At 39.0% G+C, this 27,946-nt stretch overlaps 1 protein-coding gene across 2 annotated transcripts in view; it reads right to left on the reverse strand.

The window, feature by feature from the left end:
• The window catches only part of LOC6560088 (transcription factor collier), a 35,254-nt gene extending 12,124 nt beyond the window's left edge, over window positions 1–23,130 (reverse strand). The window contains exons 1-5 of one of the 2 annotated variants that reach the window (XM_001986492.3): window positions 22,749–23,130; window positions 16,548–16,765; window positions 16,430–16,485; window positions 7,616–7,689; window positions 5,128–5,196 (exon numbers count right to left, since the gene is read on the reverse strand). In XM_001986492.3, the coding sequence (XP_001986528.2) occupies window positions 5,128–5,196; window positions 7,616–7,689; window positions 16,430–16,485; window positions 16,548–16,765; window positions 22,749–22,924 (593 nt within the window). In that variant the 5' untranslated portion in view covers window positions 22,925–23,130. The remainder of the gene's footprint in view (window positions 1–5,127; window positions 5,197–7,615; window positions 7,690–16,429; window positions 16,486–16,547; window positions 16,766–22,748) is intronic. The other variant, XM_032734664.2, reaches the window with a different exon arrangement.
• Window positions 23,131–27,946: the final 4,816 nt, after the last annotated feature.

Genomic DNA, 27,946 nt, shown 5'->3' on the forward strand with positions numbered 1-27,946 from the left:
TATCAATTTGACCAGCCACTCTTGCAAATGGCAATTTTCAGCTTTTTTCCCCTAACAGATGTTGTTGCCGATGTTTGTTTGTTGGTTTGTGTGTTCCTTAAAGTGCAGCGCACAATTTACTCAAATTAAAAAGTCGAAGCGAACAATTGACACGCGATAATCATTAATGGCCATAGGAGTTATGAGTTTGTGTGTGTTGGCATAATTTGCGTCATTACGCATACGCCAGATGTGCCTCGTAATGGGCACATGAAACGAGATTAAAATTGAACAAACAAATAAGCAAAACAAAATACCCAAATCCAAACTCGAACTCAAGCTCCAACAGCCAACACCGAAAATGTGTGAAAAAAAAGGGGAAACATGTCGCAAACAGCAACAACAACCAATAAAATGAGAACAACAACAGCAACAACCACCACAATAATAACAACCACAACAAATGCCACAGCTGACCACTGAGACCGCAGAGCAGAGAATCCACGGTGGCGACAATGCGACCACCACCGAAGTGCTCTTTAAATTCACTTAATTATGGAACACACACGAAGCGCATACCTAAAAAAAAAAACAACAACAAAACAAAAATAAAATAAAATAAAAAAAACAGCGTAGCAAACGTTGCAATCGATCCACACACAATGATCCAAGTGTCCTCGCAAATCATAAATAAAAGCTGGCCTCAACTTGCAGCTAAACCGGAGACGGAGCTGGAAAAGGAGAGCGACTCGGCGGAGAGAGAGAGAGAGAGAGGCTGGTGAGGAAGACTGCAGAGGGGAGGCCGGAGAGCAAGACTGCAGCTTGGTCAGTCTTCAACAAACGCCGCTGGTAATTGCAAATCCACAAGCCATCTATATATGTAGGTACTGTGACTTATACTTCAAATAACTACAACTAAATTTAATCGTAATTAGATTGAGACGACTTTGGATGTAATTTGTTGAAATATTTGTTAATGATCTGTGTGTAGATTGCAACTGCTTTACAGGTTGTGTGAAGTAATAAGCTTGAGCATGGATTACGGGTAAAAAAAATATACTATTGAGTATCTCAAATTTAAATGATGTATATCTTAAACTTCGTAGTTCGAAATACCTTAAAATATTTTATTATTTTAATATATTACAAATATAGAAGAATACTTTTACTTGTCCTTTATTAAAAAAGCATTAAAAAAGGAAAGACTGTTTATATTTACATCCAAAAATTACAAATTTGACTATCTAAGGACAATAAATTGTTTTTTAATGCTAAATAAACGCTAATTAAATTCACTTTATTGATATTTAATTAGATATTTATTCAACTCAATCAAACGTGAATTTCAATTACATTCCAAAAAATATCATCAGATGCAACTTTTATTCATTATTTTATTCGATCTATTTTTGAAAAAGTGTAGAAATGTAGAAAATAAAATAAATAAACTTCTGCCAATCTATTAATCATTCCTCAGTTAATATTTTTGTGATATCGATGGGAATATCACATCAAGTTAGAAGTAGATTTGATTTTTGTAATCGTTTATGAATTACGATTAGTGTTCGTTACTTTTGCCCCACTGTGCGATCTTATAGAGCATTGTGTGCACAATTTCGGCATCTGTAAAGCTCGCTGGCTGGCTGAGAACTGGCGATCGTTGCATGAATAACAGAAATTCATCAATAAAACATGTGGAAACCAAACCAGCTACTGACTGACTCCTTATTGTTGTTGTTGTTGTTGGTGGCAGCTCTCTCACGGCACACGTTCGAGCGTCATGCAAGTGGCATGAACAACAGCAACAGCAACAGCAACAGTAGCAACAACTGGGAGGGCGATGTGTTTGGCGTTTTGTCTGCCCGGTTGTTGTTGTCATATGTATCAGTTTTTGGCTTAGCCAACTGAAGCCAAACCGAGCAACGAGCCACTTTGAAATGCAAGCGACTGTTGGCCACAGTCGGAATTTTCAATCAGTTCCAATTGTTGCGCGCTCAGTGACAAGTTTCAGGCAATGATCGTTGTTGCTGTTGTTTGCTGGCTGAGTGGCAAAATGTGCGGGACCCCCAGCCAAGTTAGCGCTTTAGGCCATGTCGGCTGTGCCACAAAATTTAGTTGCGACCACATAGATTATCCGCAAAGGCAGAACGAGGCACACACAGTTGGCGGCATGATCTACTGCAAGGCATACATATCAATGAGAAGGGAGAAGGCAGGAGCGGCAACAGGAGCTGCAACAGGATGAGCAAAACTCAAATCTGTGATCCATGCCGCCCCATGCTCTGATTGGGGAAGCTGTGATTGATATGCGCCTCTCAAGCTGTAGCTGCAGTTCTGATTCTGATTCTGATTCGGATGAGGATTCTCTGCCCATTGCCGACAAAAGTTACAGCCCAACTGACAAATGCGACATGTGCCGAGTGTCCAGCTAGCGAAGCTCGATCTTGTTGGGAATGTGCTGCGGCGGGATTAACCAATTTGGTCTTGCCAGTTTGCCAGCTTGCCAGTTTGCCAGTTTGCCGGTTGGCTAACAAGGCGTTCGCATTGCGCAAATAAACAGGCGAAAAATGAATTAATAATCGTAAATATCAAGCGCAAAGTGTCGCGCCTCCGCACGTGGATATCAGCCCAGTTTAGATCGGTTGGGATGTTGGGACTGACCAGTCTGCTGGCTAGTTGCCACACAATAACTGTTCTTGCAACGGATCGGATGGCGTTGTGGAGCACGTAGCGTGCTGCAAAACACGCTCAGCAATTTTAACAAGATCATAAATGTGAGAAGCTCTGATCTTGCCGAACCAATTGAATGCGGCCAGAAAAAAACTGTGTATTTTGCACTGATTCAAGTACACTGCACAAAAACTATGATTGATTTGACATGGTTACGAATTTAGAAAAGTAAACTTCAGTTGAAGAACTCTTGACTTACATTTCAAAAATGTTTAAGTAAATAAAGCAGTACAATTTCTGAAAACCAAAATGAATTTACTAAATTCCAAATAAAAAGTTAATTTTTCTAATAATTATTTTACAATAATTGAAAAATTATTCCATTTTTTGTGTATTTATTGTAAAAATAAGAATCTATTTCTTTGCTGAGTGCACAACTAACTTGGCTAGGCAGTTGCTGCAATAGATTTCCTAATTTGCAAACTGAAACCGAAGCAGAATCTGTCTCTCTCTTTTTCTCCCTCTCTCTCCATCTCGTTCTCCTTCTCGCACATTAAGTAGACAACATAACTCAAAATACCACGAGAAGCAATCAATTAAATTTAATTATGACACCAATTATGGTCTGATTGCCAGTAACAAGCCAAGGCATAAATGAGTCCATCTCCAACTCCAACTCCGACTCCGACTCCGACTCTCGTCTAAGTCTTTTGGTCTTGGCTTCCCTTGTAGCAAAGTAATATGTAATAGAATCATTAAGTCACTTGTATTTGCTATTGTGTTTGTTGCTGTTAGTTGGCTGGTGGCTCGAGGCCAGTTGGTATTTAACTGCAGTTTTCGCAGAATACCACCATCGTTGGTAACGACTTTACCATATACAAATCTGGCCAAAAGAAAAATAGTTTTAAACACCCGTTTCTTGATCCAATCGAAGGGACCACCGCAGCTCGTGATAATCAATGATGGTCCACTAGTAATGATAATGATGTTGTTTTGCCATCCAACCACTCGATCTTTATCTGCATAAGGTGCGATTCAATCGGCAATCGTGGAAATCGTTTCACAAGTCTGTGGCTTGGCCCCAGCTGACCAATAAGGCATTCGAATTATTCACGGGTAACACGATTATGCAAAAATGTTCAACAATAGATTGGACATGTAGTATTTAAGAAATGCAACTTGGCTGGATTCAAATCAATTTAGTTCAATTGAGGTGAAAATGTACTCAATTTAAAAACTGGCTTAAGTGATAATTATGCATTTCAACTGTTGAATGAGTTTTGTTTCTAAGTAGATATATAACTATAGATATATAATCACTAGGAAATAGTTAGTTCAGTCTGATTAATAAGCAATTATCTATTTGAATTCTTATACTCAGCTGCAGCTTCCCAAATGTCTTTCTCAGCTTAAATCAATTTTCTTGCTTGATTTTATTCACATCCCAAATGCTATTCAAAACAGTTTTTCCATCACAATGCGAAAGTTAAATGTATTGTTTAATAAATGAAGTATAACCCTCAATGCAGTCTCAATAAATTAAGCTCTTGTTCTTTGAGAAGTACTCACTTTACTTGCTCACTCGCACACTATTATCCAAAAACATTCACAGGACCCTAAATAATTTGAATGAAATGTATATTCTTGAGTCTTAATCTCGGCCCCCTTTTGCCCGCCTACTGTGGCCACTTATATATAAATGTATTATTTTTTTTGTGCTGTGTGCAAACAATTTGTGTTTCTCTCTAATAATATTTCCGAAGCCAATTAGAAGCGACGCACTCCCGGCTGGAGGTCTGCCGGTCTTTCTGACAGGGAAGTGGCTGTGGCAGCCGCAAGGATGTGCATACAATTAACATAATTCGCCTGACACGTGACAGGCACAGGCACAGGCGGGGGGAGGAGCGTCAAAATCGAAGGGTGTGGGGGTTGGGTGTCAGATTGCCTTGTGCGAGTGCTGCACTCGTCTCAATTTACAATTTACAATTCCAACAATTCACAATTTATGAAAATAGAATTTGCGTTTGCCATTTTTGATGAACTTTGTATTTATTATATATATTTTTTTTTTGGCTTGCTATGAGCTTCAACGCTTTTCCTACAACATAAGAGAGAGGGAAGGAACTAAAGAGACAGAGACAGAGGGAGATTGAGAGGGAGAGAGAGCGTGTGCTGCCAGAGCTCAAACTGTCATATGTCCCTGTTGCTGTCTGGCCCTGGTCCTGGTCCTGGCCATGTTGCCGCATCATGTTTTATATTGCAGTTGATAATAATGCCAATAAATCAACGATACGCATACAAGCCGCAAAACAGGCACAAATAAAAAGCGCACACAGCGACGATGATGAAAAGCAGCTTAAAATGTCATCTTTTGTGCTATGGCACATCAGTTTGGAGTTGCAAACGATACATGTATATATATATATATATACATCTATATATATGTGGATTTATATATTTTGATATGCGGCTACTTACCGATCAATGATGACGGGGTCCGATGGCGTCTCGTTGCGGTTACCACAGCTCTTCTTATCACAGCAGCGGCTGCAGTTAAATTAAGTACAAAGAAAATCAATTGGTTAGAAAACTTCAAGTAACTGTTGTTTGTTGCCACTTAAAGCTAACAGCGAAAAATGCGAAAAACATTCAAATATATGAAATGAAAAAAATTATATATATTCGATTTGTGAAATGCTAAAAGTTATTCAAGGAAATAAATATTGATTGGCTTTAAATATGAATTAAATAAATTGCGAGCCTTTTTTTTTAATTTAAATATTTTTAAGCAGATATTTATTTTAAAAAAAGTCGGATATAATTAAGTATATATGTTTTTAATAAGTCTAAAATCTTCTTTAGATATTTATTATTAAAAAAGAATAGACAGTTGATAACATATATTGAATATATATTTTGTAATAATTAATATGAAAATTATGCATTTGATTCGGCCATATTTTTTTTAGTAATGCATTTGGCTTTTATTTCTGGGCAAACACACACACACACACAAATATAAATGCACACGCATTGAGTTCAATGGCTGCGTAATTTTTTTTTGGTCGCACAGCCTCCGGGGCAGAAATGATATTTAAGGGTATGGGGCTTAGGGGATGGGAGATGGGGGATGGGGGATGGGGGATGGCGGGTTGTTGTTCTGTTCGTTCAAGGGGTGGCACACTAACTGGGTGGCTTTAGCTAAAGCTTGAGCTTTGGCATCGTCCTGTGCGCAACATAAACATGGATGACTAAAATGGGCGAAATGCCAAACGATAAAGAAGATGCCATTGTCGCTGCCAGCAATGACTGCGACGTCGACTGCGACTGCGACTGTGACTGCGACAGAGACGCCAAGAGTTAACGCCGGTCGCCATTGTATTTGTATTTGCTTTGTGTTACGCGAAGCTGTTGATTTTTGCTGCTTTCTTAGCCAAGCCGAAAGCTAAGGCCAGCAGCAGGACCAGCACAGGAGGCACGGGGCAAAGGAGGAGAGCCAAAGTCAACCCCTGTGCGTTGTCCCCTTGTTTTGATAATGCTACGCAAACATAAAAACTGGGTGCCAATCCGAAATAATAAAAGATGGCCGGCCAACGCGCACCCTGAAGCTGCAGCTGAATGGAGTTGCCTCGTCTGGGCGGGGTAGTGGAGGGGAGGGGGGGGGGGGATGTGGACTGGCTAACGGGGACGAATCTGCGTAATTTTTTTTTTGGTTGTTTGTTTCTGCTTTTGCTGTGCCGTTTTTTTTATACCCATTTGCTTTGTGGGAGGATTAATGCGGGTATATCCCGCCAAGAAATGAAACTGAACTCAAATTAAGCAGTGAATAATTTTCAAAAAAATGTCTTTGAAATATGCAAACTATTTATTATAAAATGAACAAATGTTGAGGAAATTGTAAGGCACTTAACAACTTTGAATTTGACAGGAAAACGTATTTCCAAATTTAAATAAAAGTCAAACAATGCTGCTAAAGAATGATTTAAGTTAAGGCATTGAAAAATTATAGAAAATTACCCAAATATTGAAAATGTATTTGTATGTTGTTTAAAATATTTATTTTTGTGTAACCAAATATTCCGCCTAAGGCTTATAGCTTTCTAGGGTATATTCAAGTCAGTTAGTAGGAAATAGATTTTCATTTGTGTTATTTCGAGTCAACCTTCAACTGACAGCCTACGTTTTGGGCGCTAGAAGGGTGAACTGCCCAGAGATATGATGATGCTAGATGGCAATAGATGTGGAAGTGAGAGAAAGAGAGAGAGAGAGAGAAAGAAAGAGAGAGGGGGGGGGGGGAAGATGCTGAGAGGGAGAGAGAGAGAGAGAGGGTCTTGGTGAGTGGCTGCCATTTATACGTTTCAGCTCGCGTGCGCTTGAGCGTAAAAATAAAACGAAGGCAGCATGAACTGGACAGACAGCAAAGTATAGAAGAAAGGGGGCGGAGTGGTGTGGGGAAAATAGAATAAAATAGGAAAAAATGGGAATAGCGATGGACATCAAGGACGGGCCAGGAGGTAAACTAAAAAATCAACAATATTAAAGCAGAAGCGCTCACAACAGCTCAAACCAAAAACAGAGAAACAAAATTGAGAAAGAAAAAAAGAAACAAACAAAAGATGCGTAGTTGAAAAATCAGGCGGAAAACGCTTAAAAAAAGAAAAACAACAAATGAGCGTAGCTGCCAATTGCGGAACGGAGCCAGAGAACTTCTCAAGCAAACAATTTGAGTTTGAGTGAGTGAGTGGCTTGGAGCAAAGCTCACAAGCCAAATATATATGTATAAATACTTAGGCAAAGCCCCCGGGGAGTCAACTGGGACAAGGGAGTCGAAAGGTGTGGATTACAAGAGTAAGACAAGACAGATAGAACGAACCACAGCAGGAAGTATGAAGTGAATGCATTCGAAATCATTTGTAGATTATTAACGGAATACCCTTGATTTTTTTTGATTTTGGTTGAAACTCACCTGCACATCACCTCGTGCGTCAACAGGACACGGCACATCTCGGGATTCTTGTCCTGGCCCTCGTAGATGATGGCCTGCAATGAGGAGAAAATCGTGCACAAATTGTAAGTAATTGCTTATTAGATACTCTTGGCATGTGCCAAAACTCTCATGTCTCACCTACTTATGCGAGAGCTTATGCCAACAGTGGGCGGGGAGCGAAAGGTGAATCTGATTAAGGAGGGTATTCATAGGCAGGTGTGGAGCTATTTATTTGCTCAACTAGATAACATACATATCAGGATTTGCCTATTGACATCAGGAATTGAGACTGATTAGTAGCTATTGATATCAGGAATTGAGAGTAAGCCGACTGATTAGTTTCTATTTCCAGCAAAGAAATGTAGCCAAAACATAGTCGATGCTTTGTAACTGATTTCTTTTATTCAGTGTCTAATTTAGCTGGCTGAATATTCTTTCATTTATTATAAGTTTTCAAGCTAATAAGAATTTACAATAGAGATTGTTTCATCAAATATTTTGAGTTCTGGCAGTGGAAAATTGGCTATTTGTTGAGTTGAATATTTAGAAATTTCAAGATTTAAATGCACGATTAAGAAGAGCTTGCCTTTAAACATGTATTAAATTTTGCTCAAGTTATGTCATTGTGAAACTTAAATCCAGTCCAAAAGTTCGAATTTGCCTCAGAATCAGTTAAGCATTTAATAGCAGCTCTAATTTTATTGATTAACTGAAATGCTTGCTCACCTCTGTTGATTATATCTATCTATGTCTAACTCATTCCCAGTCTGCCCCAAAAAAGTGAACCTGTTATCTACCCCAGCCACTGCCCCATCAGAAGCACCCACACTGCCCCTCTCTCAACTCAAGTGGCACAGGTCAAATAGACACACACATAAATGCTAATTACAGTGCAACTACTCGAGAGCTGCGAGTTGGTCAGAAGGTCGCGACATATGGGATATATATACATATATACATATATACAGGCTACATACACTGCAAATATTTACACACTCGAAGCGAAGACCTCAAATTTTGGCTAATAATAACTGGGTGGTATTTGTATTTATTTAGGCGGAAAAAAAACACACACAGTGAGAGGGGCAAAACATTTTAGTGTCAGTGGCAGTGGCAGTGGCAGTCAGACTACACAGAAAGAAAAAATAATGAAAATCCTGCCATGTGCGGTGCACACGCACTTCAAGAGGGGGGCGGGGGCGGATTGGTGACCGCAAGTGCAACTCACTCTTGTCAGACAATCTGCTGCAATTTCCAGCAGGATGCTATAGCTGGAAGGGGATTTGAGTTGGGTTGGGTGCTGCTTCTCCCTTTCTCTCTCTCTCTCTCTGTCTCTGTCTCGAGTGTGTTGTGTGTCTGCGCCTTCGGCCAAACACAAACAAATAGATAAACAAATGCGAGGCAAGAAGCAACCACTGCAAAATGAATTGGCCCCGGAGCAGGAGCAGTGGGCAAAAATAAAAAGGCGCATAGTTCTCTAATTTAAAAATGATTAAAGCGGGTTGCTGCGTCTCCCCTGTTCCTGTCCTTGTGTAATCCAACACTCATCCAATGAATTAGTTGGGCCAAAAACACAGCATATGCGACAAGGGGGAGGAGTGGATGGTACTCGGGGAGTGGCTCATTCATCACTATCAGCGTCCTTGCAGCCGTAAAAATGCATACACGCAAAAGTAATAACAATAACTACCTAGATGGTTGAGCAGTGGAGAGGAGTGTACATATTTCATCCACCAGCGAATGCTGCCACTTGCCACTTGCGTCAAGGACGAGTGCGTCCCTGTGACGTCATCAGCATATGTGCATTGTTTTTGGTTGTCTCTAGCTGCGACTGAGACTCATCCCGGCCAGCCTCAAACAGATAATCAGAAATTAATTTCACTGCAACCAGTCAGGCAGGCTGGCGGGCACTGTTGCCCATTCCAACCCACTCCTGTCCACCCCCCTGCTGTGTTAAGGTAGCACATGTAAAATTATGATCATCCCTTATTATCCCGTTTGTTAGGTTAATAATTCTTCCCATCTCCCCATCACACCAAAAAAAAAAACAACATTAACAGCCTTGCCCTTAACAAAAGGATGCTCTCTAAGTCCTGGGATAACAACAACTATAAGGCAAAGGATAACATACAACCAACAGCCTAACGGGCTCAATGCCAAATACTAGTTGCCGGTTACCAATTACCAGCTTGGGCTTTTGCCCCTGCTTTTTGTGGGACAAGCAAGTGCAGCTAATTATAGAGCTGGCTCAAATCCAAATCCAAGCCCTGAAACGAAACTCATCCTTCGTCAAGGATAGATTTTTGTTTGTTTTTGGGACAAATGTGAGTGTTTGTTGTTCTTCTTCTTCTCGTTGTTGTTTTATGCGTCCTTCTAATGGACTTTCAATGTTTTTGCAAATACATTTTTTATACTTGTATTTTAATATTAACATTAGATTTTATTGAATAGATGTGGACAGTTGGATGCTGGACAGTTGGGCAACTGGACTAGTGATGAAAGGAGATTATCAATGTAAATCCCATACATACCTAAAATATATACATGTATTTATCATTAAAGTATTTCCAGTAGTCAAGATAGTTTCAGTTCAAAGCCAATTCGAAGAATTAAAAAATGTTTACCAATTTGATTTCGGACTTATAAAAAGGTTTCAATTTAGTTTTGGAATAGTTATCTTAGGCACAAGTCATAATTGGTATAACAGTATTAATCATTTGCTATTTTGTATACTATATTTAAATATACTTATTATCTTAAAAAAAGAAGAAGTAATTTCTTGTTATGTGTAATCAGCTATTCCTCAATTAATAAAACAATAAATATCGCCAGGCATCAAATTTCAACTGTGGTCCATTGGAAAATACACAAACATTTGGCTTGAGCTTGTAGCTGTGGCAACAAAGCCATCAATCATTGTGGCGATTGGAGCACTGAAACAATTAGTGCGGCTAGAAATCTGGAGAAAATCTGACTGGCAAAGTGCCGCTAAATGGTGCATCTAATAAAAAACTAAACGGATGAACACTAAAACGGGAGTAAAAGCGTTTAAACTACGATTTATCATCCCGGCTGCTCTGGTCTGGTCTGGTCTGTCCAGCTGGCAACCAGCCAGCGCAGGAGTAAAACCCAAACAGGATAACAGTAAAAAAAAAAAGAAATAGCCAACAAAAATCAACAGACAACAAGAGAAAAAAAAAAAGGAGAGAAAACTCGAGTGATGATGTGACGAGTGGAGTGGAAATGGGAAAAGGGGAGTTGCAGCTGAACATGATGATGAAAGTGGCGACTGACGAGTTGCCAATCGACAGTGGCCGTTAAAATTTAAACGCTGTGCATCAAAATGTTGCAAACATGACGCGCTTAAATGCTTTGTTTGTAATTCTCTTGGTCGTTGTTGCTTTTTATTTTGTTTCTGTTGCGCAAATTGTTATTATCGCTTTTTAAATAAAAAGCGCAGCGGCTTTTGCATTATTCACGCACTTGCAGCCTGCATATTTAACGTGCAAAATAAAAATCTCGCCAAACAAGATAAATTATCGCAGGCAAGCACTGTAAAAAAAAAACACCCAGTGTAAAGCGCAAAATATAAAAAACACATTGTGTGTATATGCATCGAGGGTTACTCTTAATTTATTAAAGCGCCATTTATCAGCGCCGGTTTCGGTACTGGGGTACCGCATAAATTCCAGGACCCAGCAACCCGACAGGCACAACAAAATACAAATAAAAACAAGCCCTGAAAAAGGATTCGGCTGAAGTAACCATCTGCATCCACACACTGCTTCAACGCTTTCTTTTCAAGTGCTTTAAATACGAGTATAAAACGAGTAAGTATCCATAATATTATTGTAATAAATAATTATTTAGATAAATAGATTTTGAACTCACAAAAGCTAACAGAACATTTTTGAATGTTTTAGTTATAGAAAATATTCAAATTCTGAATACTGAATGAATTCTGGCTGATATAGTTTTGTTTCAATTTGATGTCAGCATTAGTTTAGAGCTGTAGTACCTGGAGTGAATAATAAATAGCCAACTTTAAGTTCTCGAGTGCTTTATTAAAGAAATATTTATGTATTGGATAGGTAAGAATTTTAAAATGTTTTCAAAAGGACAAATTCGCGTTTCCCAACTGAAATTCAAAGGTCTGAGTGTTTAGGGGTGCAGAGATTACATATATAATATGTAAGTGATATTTAAACACACACACACACACATGTACAAACAACTGCTACAGATACGCAAATTTGCATAATGAGGGCGATATGAAGTGCAGCTTTTTTTTGCTTCAGCAGAGTCGACCGCAGAAATGGAAATGCACTTGCCGTGAAAGCATTTTTAATCGCATTGCACAACACACACACACACATATACACGTAAAATACTCACACACACACACTCACTTACACACATACAGAATTTACATGCCCACACACAAACAAATTAGCAGCACAGGAAATGGCGACTGTCGAGATGAAAGTGTGCAGATTTTCTGCACAATCTGTTGAATTTATTGAGTCGCCTACAGCAACATCAACAACAAGAACAACAATAACAGCAATAATAATAATAATAATAACAACAACGGCGTGCAATAAAAACAAAAAGCAATTGTGCACCGGATAAAATGGCAAAATGAAATGTGAAATGTGTTATTAATCGAAAATTTCACGCTTTATTTTTAAGTGTTGACACACAAATTAATATTATCGCTTAATTAACACACGCACACACACACACAGTGCAAGCAGACAAAGGAGCAGCACAAGCGAGAGCGAGCCGGCTGAAGGATGGGAATGAAGAGCGAACGAGAGACAAATACCGCAATGGCGTGTGATGAATGTGTTTGTATTGGTTTTGTTGTTGTTGCTGCTGCTTTTGCATGTGTCAATAGTCAATTAGTGATGCGCAATATTACAATATGGCTGCGACAAACTCGTTTTTGCATACACCCAGAAAAGAAGAAGCGCAGTTTATGCATAAAAGTAGATCAGTGAAGATATTAATGTTTCAAGAAGGTGTTATAATAAATATAATAAATCTTGAAATTCTTTGGATAAATTATTATAGACTGTTTACACATAATTATAAAATATATAAATACATTTTTAAATACATAAATAAATATATATATATATATATATATATATATATATATATGTATATATTAATATTCAGATAGCGTTTTTCTCTGAGTGCATCGTTATCACTTATGGTAAGAGCTCATGAAATTGATAAATCTCTGTTACCAATATACACACTCAAACACTTCCGTTTAAAACATGTTCACAATTACTACTCGCAGTAACAGATACTTGCAAATACATTTAAGCGGTGACTTTGACTAGTGAAAATTCTAATATTTGCTCATCTCTAACATATTCATATGCTTTTGCACAATGGCGTCACAACTGCAGCAATAACGGCGCTTTTTAGGCAACTCATTAGTTGCTGGCTGCTGGCTGCACGCATTTTTCGGCTAGCTGCTATGCACACACACACACACACACACATAGAAACCAACATATATGCTTGCAGTACATATTGGCATCCCTCGCTTATCGGAGTGCATTAATCGCCGCCTATCGTCAATCGCCAATCGCCCCTTTGCTCTTCACCCTGCTTCGCTTTTTGGGTTTAGAATTTCGCTGCGCTTTTTTTTTTTTTTGTTGGTGCTGGCCGCATAATGCGTGTAAATCGCGATAAGCGCAACTGGCTGGGCAAACCAAAGGATTTTGGGCAGTTGTCGCAGTTGGCACTCGCTTTTGTTTTATGTGGGCATCAGGATGAGAACGAGAACGAGAACGAGGACCACGACCAGAATGCCGCGAATACGTTGTGAAATATGAGCAGCAATTGAGTCGTACTCACTCTAATCCTGGTACTCCTGATGCTCCTGATACTCCTGCTGCTCCTGCTGCTACTGCTGTTGCTATTGCTCGTTAGCTCAAATTGCAATTGCGCCGCCTTCGCTGGGCGTTATCTGATCGAATGTAATTATGATTATGACGATGATTTGCTACATTACTACTACAGCCTCTCTTGCAGCAATAAAATCACCAAATCTAGCTGGGGGCAAGGGGTTCGGCACGTGACAACTGTCCGCCCATTTTTCTGTTTTCATTGCGTTCACATCAATGCCTAAGACAATGTCTCGCCTCTCTCCTCTCTCCCTGAGAGTTGTCGCTTAATCGCATTCGGCTGCTACAGTTTTAAATTTCACTTGCGTCGTCCCTGATAAGGAGCAGTCGCTTATCCCACGAATAACGGGAATAACGCACGCCTGCCTTCCTCTTGTTTACCTGTTACGCACTGTTTGTGCTTCAGATAAAAACAGAGCAGCCAACGCCTGCCACGCGTATGCAAAAAAATGACACAAAACTGAAATGAAGGGATGACATTTTGACCAGCTCGCGTTCTACTTGAATTGTTTCATATATATGTATGTGTATAGCAGTAACTCTGTCAGCTTAAGCCCACCTAATCCGATCAAATGGTTGTTCTTTTTTTTTGTTTTTGTCGTAACTCATTCTATTTTTGACTCTTTGGCAATTGTACAACACATTTGGAACTCAACTCTGACAGACAGCTAAATGCTTTGTGAGGGGAGCTTTTTAAGGGGTAGCTACGTGCACCAAAGTTGTGGGAAAGTTTCAGAAAACCATGTTTGTTAAACAAAGTTGGCAGAAATAATTAAAATATTATGGTTTTTGCAGCTTGTTGTAATAATTAATCAGGTAATAGAATAGTTGTTATTCATTCAAAATAATTTTAAATATAATTACTTTAAACGTCGTTTATAAATCATTATTATCAAAGGCAGATACAAAGTGTGAATAAAGAAATAATACATAATAACAAGTATTTATCAGTTATTTAAAATTTATGAATTTGAGAATGCGGCTTTTATTAAATTTATTATTATTAAATAAGTTATTTCTTCAAAGTCTTTAACGAACTTTCAAGGGTATTTAAACTTCGTTACACTTCGTTACAAACTTTTGAGTTTTCTCTGCAAATATTTTAATTCCGATTGCTTTTCAATTCTGCTGTTCAAGAAAATGTTGCAAATAAATGGTTAAAGCAATGAAACACATTATTGGGTAATCAAAAGAGGAGGTTTGCTCATTAATGGAGTGTTTGTAATGCGATTTGGGTCTGTTTTTAGTTTGTTAAATATTTTGCGATTAAATTCCATTTGGCACAGACACAAAGACACACACACATAATGGATTCGCCAACATTGGTGACCGGTCTGTCTGTCCTGGGTAAGGGAAGGCTATCGATAATTTGTGGGCAAATTTATTGCGATCGGGGTGCAAAAGGAACGCCCACAATGGGCGACAAAATAATGGAATACGCTGGAAGAAAGAAAGCACGCAAAGCGAACGAGCGACAGGCGAACAAACGAGCAAAATGTCTATAAAAATTTGTCACTCGAGAAATTAATTGCCCTTGAAAAAAAAGGGGGAACAGGAGGCAGTAGGCAGTAGGCAAGGGGGCAAGGAGACAGTAGTAAAGGAGGCACGAGGCAAGAAGGCAGCGTACACGCATTAGGCTCACACAAAGCTGACATATGGTGCAGCCGTTGCTTGTGTGCCGTGCCTGCAGCAAGAAGGATAACAACGGAGCACCCACAACAAAGCGCATTAACCATGTTCAATTGGATTGGGCCCAGATCATGTCTCAGTTACACCCCTTTCGGAGGCGCGACGAAAAATGCTCGTTTGCCTGGCTGGCCTGGCGGACAGGACTAAAGGACCAGCTAGCACCGTTTGACGACTCAATTTATTGGACACACACACACGCACACACACACAGAGAGGACACACTTAATTAGCCGTGACAATCAATTTCAAATGCAACTTATGCTCGAATCAGCAAAAACTCTGAAAAACCCAATGCGAACGAGCTATGCCACTTCGAGTGCACAGCCAAGTGGAAGAAATTAGTTTTCGATTGCGTGGCAAAAAAGCATTCCGACTTAAAAAAAAAGCAGCAGCAGCAGGAGCAGTTTTCAAGAGGGGGGCTGAGGTGGGTGGCAATGAACTTTAAGTGTATTGAAATTAATCTCGATGGAAGTCAGTGTAGCAATCAAATACAGTTGTCCATTTGGTCTCTCAAAGTGATTGAATGCCTTAATTGCATGCTGCTGTCAAACTTGACAACAACTTTAACATGTGTTTGCAGATAAGGGTGTTAAAATCGCTGAATGAAAATAATTACCATTAAGTAAGTAGATAACTAAAAAATTCTTACGTTCCCTGGTTAAAACTGTGGCAGTGTCTAACATTTAAATTTTTGATTTGAAAATAGAATACAACTTTTTGATAATAAGATCTATTATAATATGGAAACGATTTCCACAAGTTCTGGCAACTAAAGACTACGATGAAGAAGGGTTTTTATTAAAATTTAACAAAGATGAGTGAAAATTAAGCTAAATTTAACATTTTACAAATTTTTACACGAAACATGTGAAGATTGAAGTAGAAGTTTATTTCTAACACTTAGAATACTATTTGTTTGAGGTTTAAGATACTTATGTGTTACATTCCTATGTTTGAGGATGATTACAAGTTAGAAATTAGTTCTTTTATGGCACTAAATCTATGTGGATGAGAGCAGAAATCCTGGTAAACTGTATTTTTTTTCTATTTTGTGTATCTAACAAACACAAATATGAAAATTCTTACTGATAAATGTTTTGTAAATATATAGCAAGGGTTTCAATAACAATTTAAACAGTTTTTGGAATATATATCTCAATTAAATGTGGAAACTTACCGCTTTGGTTACGGAATCGATGAGTCTGACAAAGATGTCCTGCTCCTGTCGGGCGCCTGTAAAGTAAGAAAAACGTTAAGTTTCTTGCGATTTTTCTCAGTTGGGTTTCCAAACTTACCATTGGCGTAGAGCAATTGTAATCGATACTGGATGCCATTGTTTGTCTTTGTCGAATCCGACTCCGAATCCTTCTCGATGAATCCAATGAAGGCCGTTCTCTCGATCTCGATGGGTTGCCCCGAGCGATCGTAAAGTGCAATCACAAAATGAAAGAAATTTGACTTGCGCAAATTGCTGGGCGGCTGCTTCTCAAAGTGGGCGCGTCCAATGCCCAAACTGCAATTAGACGAATGGAAAATTGTGTGTGTTTAAAAGCAGGTTTCCCTCTAATTATGCCATTAGGCAGCGAGAGAGGGACTGAGAGGGAGCTAGAAAGTTAGGCCTATGGCTAGAGGCAATTAGACCAACTAATATGTCTCATTGTTTTGGGACGACTCAATTACTTGACAGTGACATTTAACCAGCAGCCGGTGGTCAGTTGCCAGTTGTCAGCTACACTTAGATAAATATATGAGCAAGAATTATTAAAACAATATTTGGTTTTTTGGAAAGTATTTCTATATGACTAAGCCCCTGGAAGAACGGGTCTGCAAAGTCATAAAGAAAATTTGTGAAAGTTGTGAAAGGCATTCATTAAATTCACTTTGTATTTTTAAAAACTACCCTTAAAGAATTCTTCTAGAGCAGAATTACTTCATTAACAATATATAAATAAATGCTAAGACTTTAAAAGTAAATAAATCAAGCTTTTCATTTAGAAATGTGTCTCAGGAACAAAGACCTCAAGGTTGGGAAAGTTATCAAAATGTTTTCAAGTGTATGCAGCTAGTGACTAGTGTGTAGTGTGTATATAGTGGTTAGTGGCCAGTGTCCAGAGTCGAGTGACAGCTATCATTAAAAGCGCATAAGCAACTTCAACGTGACACAATAATCCTGATGAACAAAGGAATTAACACACAACAGCTTCAGAGAGGGGAAAAAGGAAAGCAGAAAGCAGAAAGGAGAAAGGAGATGGAGATGGAGACTTAAACAGCGACTCGTGAGTTGGCAAACAAACGACAAATGTTTATGTTATGTGGGCCAAGCACAAACACTGTAATTATAAGGCCAGGACACAAACACAAAAACACACACACAGAGCCACAGATACACAAGGACTTGAACATGGGCCAAAGGCTTGTCCTTTCCACATATGCCAAATGTCAACACACACTCCTGTGTCTCCTCCTACAGCTCCTGCTCCTGCTCCTGGTCCGGCTCCTGCTCCTGCAAACGGTGAGTGGGCTGCTCACCTTATGGCAGACTCATGTCCTGGTGTCCTGCCTGGGCCTGTCAGCGCAATTACCGGACAATGCTAACTACCGCAGGATATGCGACCCTCGGACACGGCCGAGTAGTCCTGCTGCGCTTTTCTCTCTTTCTCTCCCACTCTCTGCTTCTCTTTCGTTTCGTTTCATATGCATAACGAACAATTTAATTTAGAAAATGCTGATTTTATCAGATTTGTATTATTTATTCAGGAAATGTCAAGAAGTACACCCAATCCCCTCCATATATATACACTATCTGCTTGTCTGCAATTATATACACATTTGCCAAAGGATAATGCCTGTGGACTGGCTCAAAACTGGGTGGACTCGACGCTAATGATAGCTCCAAATGATAAATCGCTTGAAAATTATCCTACCCACACCCCGAATATATCGAATAGAAGAACTCGGACTTAATTTGGGTTACGTCAACCACAGCCAAATGATTTTGATTTGAAGCACATAACTACACTTATTATACGCAGCAGTACATTAATCAATTCCCTGAAGATTTGACTGTAATAATTGCAACTTCGACATATGGAAAAAATAGACTCTATATTGGAGTTTGAGTATTACAAATTTGAAGTACCTAATAAAAAATATTGTAATGCGATTTTTGACTTTTTGTTTTATTTAAGTGTGATTTATTGATTTGGTTTATTTTAATTTTGATTGACTTTATTGATAAATATAGAATTGAATACTTAATACTGATAAGTTTATTAAAAAGTAACTTTGTGTAATCTTTTAAGATTATTTTCATAAACTGTCATAATTAACAGAATAAATGTTTATCTAAAATTTGTTTCTCAGTCAATTTCCATTAAATTTTTCATTGAAGAACTTTTGTTTTTGATAGGATTAACTAATTTGGCAGTCGCTAAGCCAAATGTGATTACAAAATTCTCGTCTTTATGCAGTACATGAATGCAATTTCAATTTTGGCCATTTTTGCGACAACAAATGAAATTAGACAATTTGTGGCTGCTGAGGCCGAGTTGCTGAAAATCGGCCAGTGCAACAGGGACTCTGCCAGGACACAGCAGCAGACTGAACAGCAGCGAGTGGGAGTAGCAGGATTTGGAGGAAGGTAACATGCTATTCCCGTTCGATGCGATTCAAATGGCAAACACACACACACACACACACAAATGCCGAGCTCTCGACCAAAATACGACACATAACTGAATGCCAGACAGACAGACAGACAGACAGAGAGACATGTTACATTCTGGGCGAAAGGTTATTGTTATGGCGCCGTTCCAAAAAAAAAAAAAAAAACGGAAAAAAGTGAACAGCAAAATATATAAACCAACGAGCAAATAAAAAATTGCGACTCTCTGTTACTCCCCCCTCCGCCCGCTCTCCAGCAGCTACTCCCCCACACTACAATGCTTTGATGACTGGCAGGGGGTGGGGCGGGGGGAAGGGTATGGGAACTTGGGAGCTAAGCACTCGATTGTTGACTTTTCCGACTTGGTCGCCGTCATTGTCAACGTTTATATTTATTTTTTTTTGCGTTGCTTGTTGTTCCTTTGTTTGCACTTGCCGCCAATTTGCGAAAAACGTTTTGTGGCCGTTTTGCTGTTGATTTTATTATGCCAACATTTAATTGTCGGAAATCGATGCCCAGGTGACCAGAGCTGGACCAGCGTGGAAAGGACGCAGGACTCGTGGTCACGTTTTGACTATTTCGCGCACGTGAATTTCCATTTGGTGTTTTTTTTGTTGTCCTTTTGTGTTCGCATTCTGAACTCTCATCGAGTGTCCTTTAAAAAGGACACTTTATTTGCCATATATTGTTGCACCTATTTGTTGTTGTTGTTGTTGGAGAAGGAGCAGTACATTTTATGGCCATTGTTGCATTGTTTCCTCGATTGCAGTCCGCTTGCAATCTTTGTTGAAATAAATTTCAAATATTTCTGATTTATGATCGAAATTGCATGTCGCATGTTGCATGCTGCATGTCGTCTGTACTTAGTACAATATGTAACAATAGATAAATAAATAAATATATTGCCAAAATAGTCTACCTACAAAATATTGAGTACGTCGACCGATAATTGTGCAATTTATTCCATGGGCAAAGTTTTTCGCATGCTTTTGTTCAAAAAAGTTTTCGACTCACAATCAACAATAAATTTAACTTTAAGTTGAGTTTTGTGTTTATTTCTGTGGATATTGGCTGGATAATAATAATTGCAAAATTATTATTATAATAATGTAATCAAAAATGATTTCAAATTTTTGAATTCTTCAACCATATTTTTGCATTTGTTAAGCAGTCTCGACTATGTTGAAGGGACAATAATAATATACTCGATTTGACTATATATTGTATTTGAAAAACTTGAAAAATGTTTTACAAACAAGAATCACATTAATGTCATATGTAGAAAGCCATTTTATGACACTTTCAAGATTAGCGCGCATAAAATATGTTGTCAGATATAAAATCACAACTTTTATGCAAGACTTTTGAAATAATTCTTTGAAAATATACAATACATAAATATATGTTAATGTATTTCGAGACATTTGAATGGTTTTGACTGACTGAAATTGACTGGGAATTAAAAACGAATAACTTTTCCGACTCGAACTGGCATAAGTCAAAAATTGGCTTTGGATTTTGAAATGGAAATGTGGATTATAATTTTACAAGAAACAGAATAAACATAGTTTGGGAAATAAGCTAATTAATATCTTAAATTTCAACCGATATACTTAATAGAGTTTTTCAGCTTAAAATCTTCTGAAAACGAATCTTTTTTGTCCAATTTGCCCAATTTATTATTTTGAAACACTCAGTAACAGTTAAAAAAGAAGAAAATACTTGTACCAAAAACTATTCAATTATTTTGACACTTTCATAGCTGTGATTAGCTGGGAAGCATTTAGAAGGCATTTCACAGTTATATTTATTTCTTTTTACCTCACATCACAGCGCATTATTTTATTGTTTGTGTTGTTGCTCAATGTTTGATTGTGATTGTGATTATGATCCCGATTGATATTTAGATTTTCTTCCTGCTGCAGATGCTGATGATTATTATGATGATGAGGATGATGATGATGAGTGTTACTGTGCCTGTTACTGTTCGTTTGATTGTGTCCGTGAGTTGTGAGTTGTGAGTGTGAGTGTTGTTGTTGTTGTTGTTGTTGCTGATTTTGCTGCTGCTGATGATGATTTGCCGTCGCTAAATGCACTGAATGAAAGCCCGCTGTCATCTTCGCACTCACACTCGCACTCGCACTCGTATTCACACTCGCACTCGTATTCGCATTCGCACTCGCATTCACAGTCGTAGTAGATGCTTGATTCGTAGTCGCACTTTCTATTTCGGCCACACGCGCACTTCTTCTTGGCGCGAACATCTCACGCTAGAAACATCTCAGACGCAACTAAACAAACAGAACAGCACAAAACACCACAAAACAGAGCTGAACTGAACAGAACAGAACAGCACAGAACAGAAGAGGACACACAGCCGGGAACACAAAGAGAAGCTTTTGGGCAAAGTTTTCTAGCAACCCCACAGCCCGGGGGCGCTCTTCTTTCTAATTCAATTGAAATGAACGCCAAGGCGAACCGTAAAAGCGAAAGTAAAGCGCCACAAACAAAAAAAATATATATATAAAAAAAAATGTACAACAACAACAAAAAAAACATCCCTTTGAGCAGCTTACGCACTCCGGGAGCACATCCCAACGCATCAGAAGTCAACCCCAGAAAGTGCGTGCGGCATCCCCAAAAATGAACAAGGAATTAACTCAATGATTCACTCAATTTCGAGTGGAACTTTGAGTGTTTTCTTCTGGTTGTTGTTGTTGTGCGTCGTAAAAAGCCCCCTTTTTGCCTGACTAACTGACTAACTGACTAACTGATGAATGGACTCACTGACTGACTGACGCTATTGCGAATAGCTTTCCCCCGTGGGGGCATTTTTATCTCGGACGTCTGCCGGCTTTGTGCAAAAGTAAACAAACGCTTTTTGTTTTTGTGGAGACTTTTTTTCTTTCTCAGTTTCTGTTTCGGCTTGTTGCCGCAACATGCAAAATGTTGCTGAAGGCATTTATTTTTGGGAACAAATGTTGCCGCTGCTTCCGTAAGCAATCAATTTGAATTTGAAGTTGTGTGTTGATCTTTAATCAGCGTGACTCATTTGGTAGCTTTCTTTTCATAGCAAATTATGTGAAGCTCAAATCGAATCATCTACAATAATATTAAATTAAATTAAGAAAAGGATTAAGCTATACTCGATTGGAAATGTTTTAAAATTTATTTGTCAAGAAGGAAACGGATAATTAATTTGCCTGAAGCCTAACTGTAATTAACTAAAGAACAATTATTGGATTAATTGAACAAAAGCACAAGCCAAAAGTTAATGAAAATTATTGGAAAACTAGATTAAAATTCCATTATTCCACTTTTGATTCTTCTCTTTCTTTCCCAACTTTAATTGATTCAAGTTCCTTAAATACCTTAAAGAATATTTAACTTAAAACTAGATAACAGCTCCTTCGGCTGTCGAGTTTTTTTTCTGAATGTAGAATCACAAGAAGAGAGAATTTTTAAGCAAAACGATTGTAAGCGTTCACTTTAACAATGCCTTCATCCATTTATCTTCAAATTGACATATTATTTGAGGATTAACGTCAAATAAAGAAGATTTAGATAATGACTATTTTACTTCTGATTAATCAAAAGTCCCCACATCTCAAAAGTTCCTTTTAAGCACTTGGAATGCCTATAAAACCAAGACGAAAATGTCGAGAAATCTAGAACAGATTAAAGACACTTCTTTGAATAGAAATTCAGCTCAAGGCACATTTAAATTTGATAAAATTCTTTTTAGAAACGGAAAGATTAAGATTAAAAATGGTTAAACATTTGGGAATCTCCGCTGATTAGAACACTTTGGGTTGCTTTAATTTGAACTTACTTGGTCTGATCGACAACTGGCTGCATTGCCCAGCGTCCGCTGAGTGGTTCGTCCTTCATGGCTGTCATTGGTCCCCGCGGCTGATTCATGTCCGCCGCCGTGGGTGGCAGTGTGAACATTAATCCGCCCGCCGATCGGGGTCCCGCAGTGGGATACAGTTTCCGGCCCCATTCCATGCCCAGCTCGAGCGTTGGCCACGGCGAGGCCGAGCTGAAGCCCGGCACCGGCTCCTCGGAGCGCAGCTTGAAGCTTTCGGTGCTGGTCAGGGGCGCTGTGCTAGCGAAGTGATGATGCTGGTGGAGATCAGCGTACGGATATTCACTCACTTTCGTATAGTTGCTTGCCGCGGGCGTTGTTCCAATTGTGGCAGCCGTTGTGAATACTTTTGTTGTTGCCACACTCAACTATTTATTTGCTGTTGTTATTGATGTTTTTTTTTTTTTTATGTCTGGGTCACTATCGCGATCTCTCTGGAGAGCAAGAGAGACAGAGCGAGAGAGAGAGAGAGAGAGAGCACGATTACAATACAAATGCAGATACAGCTACAGCTGCCACTAAAGTTTAGCCCTTTAATTTTGATGGCAACGCACAAATCGACACTGAATTGTAATTGGGGGTTTTGTGTTTTCGGCCCGCTTTTTGATTTTTGTATTAAATATATGTATATGTATGCATTGTGTATTTGTGTGTGTGTATGTGGGTGTGAGTGTATGTGTGTAGGCCTCTGGTGTAAAGTGCCAATGCACCGCAGAGAATTTGGGATTTTCGTGCAAAAATTGGTCTGTCGCAAGACACACAAGTTGAAGCGTCGCGCGCTACCGTCCCGAGTGGCTGTTAAACCCCAACTGAATCCGACTACGCTGCCGTCCGATGCTGCTGCAAACTGCGAAAAGGCAACTGCGCAGCAGCCGCAGCGAGTGCAGCGCGAAACAGCGACGCTGGCAGCGCCGCCAAACGACCAACGAGAGTTGGAAACGAAACACAGGCGACAAAACCCGCGCAGGAGTGTGTGTGGTTGAGTGTATATGTGTGTGTGTGTGTTGGTGTGTGTGTGTGTGTGAGTAGTGTGAGGGTGCACAATAAGACATAACTGGCTAAGAACAACGAATGGAAATGCTAACCTATCGCTGGGAGTGGTGGTTTTTTCTTGTTTCTTTTGTTGTTGCTGTTGTTTTTTCTGCGCACAAGGGAACCGAACTGTCAGCAGAGCATCCACCAAACGAGGGCGCGAACGTCAGAGAGAGAGAGAGAGAGAGAGAGAGAGAAAAGCAGACACGAATAGAGCGAGACACAGCAAGAGCAACAGTAGCAGCAGAAGCAGTATCAGCAGCAGCAGAGCAATGCGAGTGAGAGGGAGACAACTGCGGGAACGCTGTGAATTGGCACAGTGTAAATTGGAGGTGCCTCCAAACTGGGTGCCACATAGAGCCATTGTTGCACAGTGCCAAGTCCAGGTCGGGCTTATCTATGGCCTATTCCCTGGCAGCGACTGCCAACAATTTTCCGAGGCCCAGCGAGGCAATGAGAGCAGCAACAGCAGCGCAGCAGCAACAGCAGCAACGGCAGCAAAAGCAGCAGCCAAAAAGTGTCAACGCCCCATACCAAAAAGCGAATGGAAAACCATTTGGGAATCGGAACAAAATGTCATTGTGTGCGCGTCTCTGATTGGCCAATGCCATTTCAATGGGACTTAATCCCGTCGGCCAAAGAGCGAACACACATATTGCTCGCGAGAGAGCAAGCGGTTGCTGCTCTTAGCACAGTGCGTCGGCAAAGCAGTGGAAACGAGCAGTGCAACAGCGAAACGAATGGAAAAGTGAAACGCTCAAAAGTTGTTTTGAATGCGCATCAAATTTAAATATTCAAATTATTGCTATTATTCTAAGCCATCAAAATTTCTAAAAAATTGACGAAAATGTTTTATCTGTTCTGTTATTTTATTGCATTCGTTTTTATTTTAGTTTTTGTATTTAGAGTTTACAAATAAGTTTTATTATTTTTTTAGTTTATTTATTTCATAGTTTCTATCAGATTGTTTCTTTAGTTTTTAAATTACTTTAAAAATCTAGTGTTTCTTATATATTTAACATTTACCATATAAATATAACGATTTATTGCTTATATCTTTGTTTCAAAAACAAAACTGAGACAAAGAATGAAATATTTTCCTGGATTTTCCACATTTTCATAAACAAGTTGTCAAACAAATTTCGAGTACCTACTCGTACTCGTACTCGTACTCGGAGTCCTCTACTTACCCCCGGATTAGCAACGAGCCGTGTCATGTTTAAAATTACCAAACATCAGCGAAACCGCCCACAAATTTTCACGCCTCATCAGGAAAAACAACAGGCAGTCAGTCAGTCAGTCAAAAAGTCAGTTGAGCAGGCAAACAATTTGCATTTTCCGCATTTGCGGTTTCTCACTATGCTCACTAGAGAGAGAGAGAGAGAGAGAGAGGGAGGCAGAGAAAGAGCGAGAGGGAGCTACATGCAGGTTAGTGAGAGCAAGTGAGAGTGAGAGAGACAGGGAGAGAGAGCGGGTTGCAAGTCAAAGAGTTTGTTTGCGCTTCTGTGAATTAATTTGAGGGGTGTTTTAATCTCATTAGGTTTTCTCATGCTTGCTATATATATATATATATATATATATATATATATATATATATATCTAGGAAAAGTCAATACTAAAAAATAGCTGCAAGTGCAGCAAATAGAAGAACTGAATAATATTCACATGTGGAAATACACTTACAAAAAAAGAGAAAACAAAAATACAACTAAATTTCACTTTAAATGAAAGCAACCGCTTTTTCCCTTGATATATGCTATCTGATATAGTAGTCCGATGTTGATGATTTTTATTAGAAATATTAGAAGTATAATAACATATCTAACTTATGACTTTCGACTGGATAAATTGGTAAATAACAAAGTTTTCCATACAAGAACTCATCTAAGCCATCATTCAACTATGGCTGCTTTTCATCATTTAATCACAAATATTCAAAGTCGAATTTGAGCGAAAAAGGGATGCCCTATTTTTCCACTGTGTGTGTAAATACATATTTGTTTTATGAGTGGTATTTACAAATTTTGAAGAAATCTAGTGACAGTCGAAATGTTTCCCAGTAGAATTGGGAACACGCGTGCCAAGAAGAAGTCGCTTGGCATTTTCAGAAGTACAAATACAATATTTACTGCTCCTCGCATCGAAAGGGCAACAAAAGATGTCCCCAGACATCGCTAATTAGCCAATTGGCTGGCTGGCTGGCTGGCAAAGTCAAAGTCGACCCCAAGAATAATTTGAATTTAGCGGCTATCAAAAACTAAAAACGAAAAACCCAAAAATGGAAAAGTATGCGGCACTCATTAACGCGACAGCAGCGTCGGCCACAGAACACAAATCTGTGCCGTGAACTCGACGGCGACTTGGATGCTCCCGAGCGAATAGTCATCCCAGTTGTGGGTCCAACTCCCAGCTCCCAGTTCCCAGCTCCCAACTCCCTCTCCCAACTCCCTCTGCAACGCGCAACCTGCAACGGACGCTCGTTCGATTAACCCCTTTTATCACGCGCTATTCTCCACGGGACTTTCTCTCTCCGACCCAATATTGTACCTACGCCCGGCAGCTGTCAGCTCTTGCCTCACAGCCCCCACCCCCCATCCACAGCCCCCTTTTCCAGTTCACAATGTTGTTTGTTTTGGCGGAGAACATTGAAAATCATTGGGAAAACAGCAGCAAATTTGAATTGTTTTCAATTGGATTACATTTGATGGCAGCAGCTAAATAATTTGACGGGCAACTTAATCCAAGGCACCCTCTCCCTCTCCCAGCAATTGGTACTCATGATGGACAATTAAATGCTGGCAGTGACTGTAACTGTAACTGTAACTGTGCCTGTAACTCAAACACAGCCTGTGACTTAAGGGATTAGCCAAGTTGTGTTGTCGAACAGCCCGAAAAGCGGCTACTTATTATTACAAATGCTGCGGATTGACTTTTAACCAAAACACAAACAGACAGGGACAACAACAGCAAGAAGGAAAGAGACGGAATGAATGACGGATGCTCAAGTGACAGAGATGACAATTTAAGGCTTAGTTTTTTCTCAACAATTAAACAATTAAAAATGCACAAAAGGGGTGTCAATTGGCAGAAGAAATTATATATAATAATATGAGAAACTTTTTGGCTTGCCAAGTTAATCGGGACAAACTCAAAAATGCAACATTATCAGCCTGCAATATAATTTATTATTCAAAGGAACAATTGGTTGGCATTTCATTCTTGTTTCCTTATTTAAAACAGCTTAAGATAATTATCTAATATTTTTTTTATATTATATTTAAATATGCTTTGTTTGCTTTGGCAAATGTGCTGTTAAATATTTTTAGCAGTAATAAAAACCAATAAGATTTGCCTTGTGTGAAGTGTGCCTTGAGGCAATCATTCGCTTTATAATTCCTTAAGACAAATAAAAAATGTATTTTTATTTATTTATTATTGTTTTCATACCTTGATTGCAATACAAATAATACTATTGCAAATGAAATTCATTGATTTAATTTATTTCATTTTGTAAATTTGATGAGATTCCACATGATTTGGCCAGACGCCATTTTCAGCAAAAACGTAGCCATGAATAATTTAGATGTACAAAGCAGACTCGCATGTAAATGCCCCATTTGTCAACCATAAAGGAAAAGGAAAAGGCAAAGGGAACCAGCCGAAAGGAATACTTTTGACTTATGCCATATGCAAGACATTCACAGAGTGCAAAAGCGGTGAAATGGAAATGGAAAATGTGGAAATTTGAGGCGCGAACATTTTAATTAGTTTCCTTTTATGCATTTTTCTCAAGTGTCCTTAGTGCTATGGGGATCCTAGCTGCAGACCAATATGCAAATTAGCTATGAGTAATGTGGAGGGAAGCAGCAGCAGTCGTCAAACATAAATCATTTTTAGTTTCCAGTCTTTTTCTCTGTTTGAGCCGAAGAATCTTTATTGGAGATTCAGTTGAGCAGTCCAAGTTCTTCAAAGTCATCATCATCTATTCATGGAATTTGTTTAAACACACTCACTCTCGTGTGTGTGTGTGTGTGTGTGTGTGTGTTTCTGTGTGTAGATTTGTGCTCTCTGCGGATTTGATGCCAGATGCCGTCGCTTCTTATTGTTTAACAATAAAAGTATGTTTGGAT

This window comes from Drosophila grimshawi, unplaced genomic scaffold (genome assembly GCF_018153295.1).
Source record: "Drosophila grimshawi isolate 15287-2541.00 unplaced genomic scaffold, ASM1815329v1 contig_1367, whole genome shotgun sequence".
Classification (NCBI taxonomy): Eukaryota; Metazoa; Arthropoda; class Insecta; order Diptera; family Drosophilidae; genus Drosophila; species Drosophila grimshawi.